The following is a 9181-nucleotide window of genomic DNA, read 5'->3' as shown; positions in this document are numbered from 1 at the left end:
CCACACCGGGTGCAGCGGATGCAGTATATGATGTGTGTGGAGGTGTACGTGAATTTGGAATGGATATAGAAGGATTCCTTGGGGCCTTGGAGGGAAGTGAGGGGGGAGGTGTGAGCGCAAGTTTTGCATTTCTTGCGGTTGCAGAAAAACTTGTGGAACATTTCAGAGAACAACTCTGGGACACCCGCACCAACCAACCCAACCGCCCCGTGGCTGAACACTTTAACTCCCCCTCCCATTCCGCCAAGGACATGCAGGTCCTTGGCCACCTCCATCGCCAGACCATGGCAACACGACGCCTGGAGGAAGAGCGCCTTATCTTCCGCCTAGGAACCCTCCAACCAGAAGGGATGAATGCAGATTTCTCCAGCTTCCTCATTTCCCCTCCCCCCACCTTATCTCAGTCCCAACCCTCAGACTCAGTACTGCCTTCTTGACCTGCAATCTTCTTCCCGACCTCTCCGCCCTCACCCCCTCTCCGGTCTATCACCCTCACCTTAACCTTCTTCCACCTATCGCATTCCCAACACCCCTCCCCCAAGTCCCTCCTCCCTACCTTTTATCTTAGCCTGCTTGGCACACCCTCCTCATTCCTGAAGAAGGGCTTATGCCCGAAACGTCGATTCTCCTGCTCCTTGGATGCTGTCTGACCTGCTGCTCTTTTCCAGCAACACATTTTTCGGCTCTGATCTCCAGCATCTGCAGTCCTCACTTTCTCCTAACTCACATACAGGGTGACTCCCGTATCATAGAAAAAAAATCAGGCCGTAATCTTGACAGTAGCTTCCTTTAATGGTCATACCTGTCACGGTTCACTAAAGGCCCACCTTTCAATGCTACCACTTTCACAATGCTTTTGGTCATAAAATAATATCTCCTTAAATTTGGTGTCAGTGCTTGTCTGAATATGCAGCTGTGATGTCCATGAGTACAGTTTTGTAAGGTAAGGGATCTATAAAGGCAAGTGTTGTTGTATGCTTCCACTGATTAAGTAATTAGGCAAGAAATGGTCATTGGGCTGATATTCATCTCTCAATCAACATTACAGAAATTACAGATTTTCTTGTAGTTTCATGTTACTATGTGGGATCTTGCTCTGCATGATTCAGCTGCCATTTTTCTAAACTTTACAAGTATGATTTCATTTCAAAAGGAATTCATTGGCTTTAAAAATTTTTGAACGATCCCGAAGTTGAGAAATGTGCTGTAGAACTGCAATTATTTCTCCTTTCACGATTGTAAGATACAAGGATTTCATTGAACCAAAGTAACAGGTGATACTGCAGAATATAATAAAACCATGCACACTACATTAGCTTAGAGAGCTGACAAAGATATACTTTTTGTAGTTCTACAATGCTACAGGTAAGCACAAAGCACAAAAGATACACTCTGCATCAAAGGTGATCATCAAGTAGCCAAAAAATGACCAAAGGAGCATATTGCCATCATTATCAGACTGAAGGACAACATCAACAAGAGGAAAGATAAGGACAAGATGCAGCCTCACATCAGCAAAGAGATATCTGAAGATTCAAGGCTGACATCAGCAGGGCCATGGACCATTGCATGAATCATGTTTACTCAGCACAAGCACTGAGAATGTACAAACTACTGAAGATGTGAAACAGCATCGCGTTATGCCTATTATCACAATGGTGTGTGATTGTAGACTTCGCTCTCTTTAGGTCAACTCCAAATTCTTTCAGAATCTTCTGAGTTGTTAGAAGTTCACTGTCTGTCAACTGAAGGGCCAGGGTCTCCAGAGTCTCCTCAGGTTTCTGCATATTTCCAGCTACATCCACCAAGTGAATTGGAAATGGGTTGAAATATTGTTTCTCAATCTTTTCCAGCTGGAAAAACAATTGGAGTAAAACATACTGTGTAAGTTGCTGATTTTATTTGAACAAGGAACAGGTAACTTAAGAGACCGTCTCGTCAACAACATCAAGAGTTCACTCATTCCACATGTGTTTCCCCTCAAATTCCTTCACTCATGCAGGTGATGTGTGTGGCTAGAGGACAATTCCACAGGTAACAGCTATTTTCCAGTATCTGCAGTGCTCATTCTTCATGTAGGATAACTATTGTGCTGTGGAACTACTCAATATACTGAACAAACTTCTGCGCATATAGGAATGTTTCCAGCCTTCCAAGGGATTCAATACTCTTCATTGCTTTGGCTCCACAATCAAAAGAGAGTCATACAGAAACACAACACACATAAGCTCAGTACTCCCTTCATAGCTCTATGGTTGTGAGAATTGGAACCACTGCAAAGCTGGGTGCTGTCAGAGGTATCCAAGCTGTTGACTGATGTCAACTTTGTTTCTCTTGGATTTGTGTCTATCTTGTGCAGAGAAGATAGGCAGGTCACATTTGTCTAACATCAATAGCACATGCTTTGCACTCCACACTCCACATCTAGGGGCTAAGTGGGAAGGAAGCCACAAAGGAGCTACAGAAAATGACAGCTACATATCTGACAGGATCCAAAACTTAAACAAGGAGCCATGCGCATCAGATACAATACGATTTGTAAATAACTCTCCAACAATTTATCGATTCAATAAGGATTACAGCTCTTTCACTAAATTTCACATTTTCATTGTTCTCTTTTTGGGGTTTTTCACAGCAAAAGTATAAAAGTTTAAAAAGAGCTATGAGTGTGTCCCATTCAAGCGCACATCTGACATACTGTTTCAAATTTAATTTAAGTTACCAATAAAATTTAAAATTTACATCAATGTTGATAGCTATGAAAACTTAAAATCAGTTTGGAGGACCAATTTAATTTAAGTCATTAAATTGTGAATGATACAAACTTCTGAGATCAGCAATCTACTGCCCAGCTATCAGTGGAAAGCTACCAGGGAGAGCTGTGTTCTACCTGGTGGCAGTGAATTGAAATGCTACTGGTACTTAATACCAAAACCAAGAGAGAATTGATGAGTAGCCAACTGGGATTTACCAGTTTTTACTGGCCTTGTTAAAACATAGAAGGTAAAGTAGGCCATTCAGCCCATCAAGTCTACTCCACCAGTCATGGCTGATCTGAAAATCCTCAACTCTACTTTCCTGCCTTTTCCCTCATAACCCTGATTCTCTGTTATACGTGCTGTCCCTGATTTGGAGATGGACTACTGCTTCTCACAGTCCAAAGATCATGCATTTTCCTTTTGTATTTTGCAAATTCTATCAAATTCTTCCTGAAGTTTGTAAAATCTGTTAAAGTTATCACACAGAAGAATTTACTACAAGTCCTTTGATGATTCATATATTAACATGAGTGACAGTAATTTATGTCCTCTGTATTTCAAAACATTTCTTACATTATAATTAGCTCCATTAAAGAACCTCTGTCTTCTGAAGCCATCATATGATTCAAATCCTGGTCAGCATCATGTCAGTTAATGTGTCTTGACAAACTCTACACACGTTCACCAAAATTAATGACAGAACTTATTTCTTACCAGTTTTAATAGTGTGGGTATTATCTTCATCTTAACACTAGCAGCCAAATCAGGTAGAATATCAGGATTCAGTTCTGAAAAGGAAGGAGAATAATTCAGGCCTTTCTGTGTTGAAACTCCATTGAGTTTGCGCTTGAACAACAACAACGTCAGAGCCCTACTTAAACATGGTAAAATGGCCCAAAGCATTACACAGAAATTTATCAAATAAATTTCACAGGCAAGTAGTTAGGAGGACAGGTGACTAAACGTTTTAGGTAACAGGTTGACACTGGAGAAAGAGGTTGAATTGTGGAGAAATGTAGGGAATGAATCCTAGAGGCAACTGGGAAACCACTCACTAATGATAGAGTGATCTAAATTGTGGTTCTACAAGAAGAATTGGAGGAATAAAGATGGCTGGGAGGATTTCAAGGCTAGAGGAAATTACGAGAGGATGAGGTCATCAAGATACAGAAGCTGAAGTTAGAGTTCTTATATTTAATATAAGAACTCTAACTTCATTCAGCTGAGGAAAATCTGTCATTAGTCTGATACTTGGGATTTTGTACAGTTTGTGCTTCAGTGAACTAAAACCATTCCTCGGTCTTGCCTTGTTGAAAGGTTAAATGTCCAGTTCCAGACAGGACACTTCATAGGTCTGGTCATAAACATGTACATAGTTGGCACTCAACAGTAATGATTTTAGATGTTTACAGAGCAGATTGGGGTGGAGTTGTTTAAATTTGGATCACATAGATTGAAAATATTTCAAGAAGTGCCAACAAACTCTGAACATATTGTAAGACAGATTTAACACAGACCTGGATTTATGTTCCATGAAATGTCAGACTGAACAATGCTCATCAACCTCCTCTTTGCCTATGAACATGCAAATTAGCAGCAGAATTAAGCCATTCAGCCTCTCTACCCTGCTCTGCCAATAAATAAGATCACGGTTGCTCTGTTTGTATTTTGCCTTCCACATTCCAACCCACCCCGTTAATCCTTGACAAGACTGCCTGACAAGAATGTCTATAACAGCTTCACAAATATTCAGTGAACCTGACTCTACCATCTTCTGAGAATTCCAAAGTCACACAGCCCTCTGAGAGAACCTTAATTTCTAGGTGGGCAAACTCACATTTTAAACAGTGCCTCTAGAAAGGACTCAGCTGCAAGAGGAATCAACCTTTGCTGTAGATCTTGTAAAGACATTCAGGAAGTTACAAGGTTCAGTCATGTCATCCATCAATTTTCTACACGCCAGTGGAAACAATTCTATCCTGTTAATCTTTCCTCATGAGATATACTGCTCATTTCAGGGAGTTTCATTTGCATTCACTTCAGCATCAGGTTACTGCAAATATTAAGCATAAAGTGAGGACTGCAGATGCTGGAAATCAGAGTCTAGATTAGAATGTGCTGGAAAAGCACAGCAGGTCAGACAGCATCCGAGGAGCAGGAAAATTGATGTTTCGGGCAAAAGCCCTTCATCAGGAATGAAGGCAGGGAGCCTCTGGGTGAGGCTGCAAATATTGTCAATGCATTCCTTCCAGTGGAAACAATTCTATTCTGTTTAACCTTTCCTCATAAGATCTGCTGCTCATTCCAGAGAGTTTCATTTGCATTCACTCCAGCATCAGGTCACTGCAAATATTGTCAGTGCATTCCTTCACAGCAAAGCTAAACTTGCATTGTAAATTGTCACTCATAGTCCACAGGCATTCAACTTTATAACAGTTTGTTGTCATACCCTTCCTTTGGTCAAATAGCTTTTCCAGTCAGTACCAGAGCAACCATAAGAAAACTGAAGCAATTGGATCAGTAACAGAGTGTCCTGAACTCAAAATGTTCAAGCCTCCCAATCTCCAGTCCGTTCCTTGTGCCTCTGTTTCAGAAAACTCAACATGACTGATTGCAGACCCCCTGTGATTCAAAGCATCTCCTTCTCAATGTTCAGTAAGGGTACTTTTCAAGGAATCTCTCTTTAAATGCTCTTCAGTCATACTGGTCAGCTTACAGCCAGAAATATATTGGGTTACAGCACAGAGCACAGCAATACAGTACACAGACAATGTTAGCAATCAACCAACTGGATCCTTTGGTGTTGATGTCAGTTATTTGATAATACCATGTTCACCTCTGCATGTATTTGTGGCACTTCATAGGGACGGTAGCAAAATCAAATTGACATCAGACAAGTAATCATGATGAAAGAGGATGTTTTAAGTAATATATTAAAAGAGGCAAGAGTATGACAGAGAGGAAGAGAGGTTTAAAGCAGAAAATTCCAGAGTTTAGCCCTAGGCATCGGAAGGTAGAAGTTAACTTATTAATGAACTGTAGGTTTCACAAAGTACACTTTATTTCATACCGTTGAGTGACTGGATGAGAATGGCTACAGTCTTAATGACTTCATTCTGACCAGGTGTCAAGGTGAGGGGCTGTCCCGGTGGATCAGCCTTCCGAATTCCCAATAGATCCAGCAGCTTCTCCACACATGCTGCATCCTTATCTTCCATCAGGTCCAGTATTTGAAGGTCAGGTTGGAGACTTTCACACATTTGGTCAAACTTCAAACATGTGGGGGAATGTGCAAGAGTAGAAAGTTAAAATTAGATTGACTTTTGTATCCAGTGGGACAATGGGATTGTTATGACAGTGGCAAAAAATGGACTGTCACTGTTTAACAGCCATCATCAGCACCTAATACTGGAAGCTATTGTGAACTGAAATGTTTATTATAAAAGGTAAAACACTGACTTTGGATGGCCATTGTTATCAGCTGACCTGGTTGAGCCATGCTTCATGAGACAGTCAATAAAAGTCTGAACTGAAATTAACAAGTCATCAAAATGACTGAGACCAGTCACTTCGATCTGTATATCCAGTTTTCTATACACCTTTTTAAAGTGTTCACAAAATAGGATGAAAGTCTTTCCTTCAGATTATTCAAGTTGATTTAAAATAAATTAATCCAGAACAAAGGAATAAACAAATGATCTGAATTTTTTTGGCAAAGGAAAGAGGAGATGTAATGGATTTGAAACAGTTCAGCTGAATGACTCTCACTGCAGCCTTGCTTTTCATTCTCAGTGTCTCAAAAGATCAACCAAATTGGACAAATTCGTCAAGAATTCAAAGATATCACATTTAAAAGGCATCTGGATGGGTATATGAACACGAAGGGTTTAGAGGGATATGGGCTAAGTGCTGGAAAATGGGACTAGGTTGGGTTGGGGTATCTGGTCTGCATAGATGAGTTGGACCGAATGGTCTGTTTCCATGCTGTACATGTCTATGACTCTATGACACTATAATTAATAGATTTCATAATTATGGCTGCATGACTTGTGTCTGTGAGTGTGTAAATATGGTATGCTATGTGTAGCATACTTTCTTTCTCAAGGTTACAAAGTAATAAGTTCCTCCTTCGTTTACTCAAGAAAGCCTTGCAATTGATTCTTTAATTTTGAATGAGTGAACTATATTTTAATGTAGGGATGTGCCAAAAAGAGGAGTCTTCTGGGACAATGGCAACTCTCACTTTTTTATTTAACGGTGAATCCAACTTAACATTTGATATGTTATAGATAAAATAAATAAATATTTTTGATATGCAATAGAACTTTGTTTCCTCTACTCTGTTGCCAATTTTGAGCTTCGTTTCGAATTTTACAGCCCCCATCATTCCAATGAGCTTTGATAGTTAATTCTGGCTGTGTTACATGTGATCTTACACCCTTAAGAGTCAAGCAACACGGTTTGTCATCTGTCTTGCTTAACAGTGTGAAAGTGGCATTAGAAGATGGTTTTGCAAGAATTGAGGTATATTCATGTCTTAGCCCATCTCAAACTTTATGACAACACGTTAGCAGCTTAATTACACTTGAGCAGGTCTTATTTCTATAAATGTATTTTATTTCCCACTATTGAAATCAATCCTTCCAAAAGGAAACAAGTGTTTGACACCAAAATATCATTGGATAGCAATATCTCTACTTTTAAATTTCAGAGGATGAAAGTACAAACCATTGTCTCAATATCTGGAAGATTATCACTGCTGCCAAGAATCTCAAGGAATGTGTTGTGGAACAGCAGGCGTTTGTCTTTCGGCAGCTTGGTTAGTTCAGCAAGTGATTTGTCAATCTCAGCTTTCTGGGCAGACAAGGATGCTACAAAGCAAGAAGTTATTATAACTGAGATTTCAGGAGAAATTGTCATAAAATTAGAAATGTTGATTTAGTCAGTGAGATCAGGCTACAATTACCCAAAACTTCTTAACATCCTCTGAGGAAATATCCAAGTAAATAAATCAGGTCGCCACATTGGACCTTTTATCGGAGCGTTCTGAATGCAGAGAAATTACCCAAAGGAACGTTGAACTTCCTGGGAATTTCAGGCATATATTTTTTGGGCGTGTTTGATCTCCGATTATCCCCAGAGATTAGGGTGACCTTTGGTGCGTGGTAGATAAGCAATGATTTACATGGGGTTACCTCAAGCTGCTTTGTCTCTCCAGGAGGTGATGGGCTTAACTCTTAAGGACTGTTGTGAACGTTCCATGCCAATGAACATTGGACATACCATTTTTGTTCTAAGAGATGACTATGCATGTTAAAAGCAAAGATGATGAACTAAATTATAAAATCACACTGTTGTAATTTGAGTTACTGTTGATAATCTAAGAAACTGTGCAGGTGGAGCTGGATTCTCCCGATGTTATACATTAAAGATGATTTGATTCTGATTTTGACCTTCAAATCATTAGGATGGTGGTATTCTGATTATTTGGATTAGTGAAAAAACGCATTATGAAATATAACGCAGACTTACTAAGTCGCAGAGAGCAAAGTTTAGTTTTCCTCCATTGGAATCCTGAAAAACCAGAAAAAAAAATTTGAATTCCTAAAAGGAATTGGCCGTCAATGCTAGGACTTTTGTAAAACAACAAGAATCATCAATGGTTCCTTGTTCAACTCATTAACCATGTCATTTACTAATCCCCCCACACCCTTTACAGCTATTGCCTTGCCATCCAACAGTGTGTAGTCAAATATGAAAAGCTGAAATAAACAATGGCCTTAATAATTACAGAGATACTAATGCATGAGATCATCACAATCATCACAAGTTTTCCCTATCATTTCTGACCAGGACATTGTGGATAGGAGAACGACTTTAAGCAGACATAGATTGCTGTATTTGCTGCAGCGTAGCCAGTCCCTGATATACGCTATTTGTCTGAATTGGTCTGGAATTGATTGACCTCACTGCTGTCTTCGTGGAGGGATTGCCAATTTATTTTGAGCTGGGTGACAATGCTAAATGTAAGGGTGAGCAAATAGGAACTTCAGCCAAGCATCTAAAGTGTTTGTATTCTGGTATCTCTATAAAATACAAAGTCTCTAGAATATTGCATATATGGAGATGAGACAAACAGCTGAAGGAAGTTATATTAACATGAGGTAACACAAGCAAGTTGCTACCAGGACAGTCTCCTGTCCATTTTCAGGTTTCTCTTCTCCATCTACATACCTAAAGTGCCATCCCCAGCAATCGCTAGTTCTAAGACCTTGTATGCAATAGGAGTTCCAGCAGGAAATAATATTTTTTTTGTCTCCTCCATTTTGCATTCTGCAGTAATCTAATATAATGAAGAAAAACATAATATTTAATATATAAAGTTAACCCTTTTAAACACTCAGGGTGTGGTAAATCACTGG

The 9181-nt window shown here is 39.6% G+C and overlaps 1 protein-coding gene across 1 annotated transcript; it reads right to left on the bottom strand.

The window, feature by feature from the left end:
* Window positions 1-828: 828 nt before the first annotated feature.
* Window positions 829-9098, bottom strand: LOC140465542 (uncharacterized). The gene is made up of 6 exons (XM_072561081.1): window positions 8994-9098; window positions 8292-8333; window positions 7488-7630; window positions 5830-6028; window positions 3474-3547; window positions 829-1853 (listed from the first exon to the last, which is right to left on the bottom strand). The coding sequence occupies exons 1-6, from the start codon at window positions 9082-9084 to the stop codon at window positions 1581-1583; spliced, it is 822 nt and encodes a 273-aa protein (XP_072417182.1). The 5' UTR covers window positions 9085-9098; the 3' UTR covers window positions 829-1580.
* Between the last annotated feature and the right edge of the window lie 83 nt (window positions 9099-9181).

The sequence above is a fragment of the Chiloscyllium punctatum genome, chromosome 42 (genome assembly GCF_047496795.1).
Source record: "Chiloscyllium punctatum isolate Juve2018m chromosome 42, sChiPun1.3, whole genome shotgun sequence".
Taxonomy (NCBI): domain Eukaryota; kingdom Metazoa; phylum Chordata; class Chondrichthyes; order Orectolobiformes; family Hemiscylliidae; genus Chiloscyllium; species Chiloscyllium punctatum.
The sequence above is the reverse complement of the archived record's forward strand: the minus strand, read 5'-3'. Positions and strand labels throughout refer to the sequence as shown.

Excerpts from the sequence above, each read along its gene's own strand:
- LOC140465542 (XM_072561081.1), bottom strand. The coding sequence starts at position 9,084 with ATGGAGGAGACAAAAAAAATATTATTTCCTGCTGGAACTCCTATTGCA. Across the intron at positions 7,631-8,291 it reads ACTTTGCTCTCTGCGACTTA|CATCCTTGTCTGCCCAGAAA; the intron begins GTAAGTCTGCGT and ends CTTGCTTTGTAG. Across the intron at positions 6,029-7,487 it reads TTCCAGATATTGAGACAATG|TTTGACCAAATGTGTGAAAG; the intron begins GTTTGTACTTTC and ends ACATGTTTGAAG.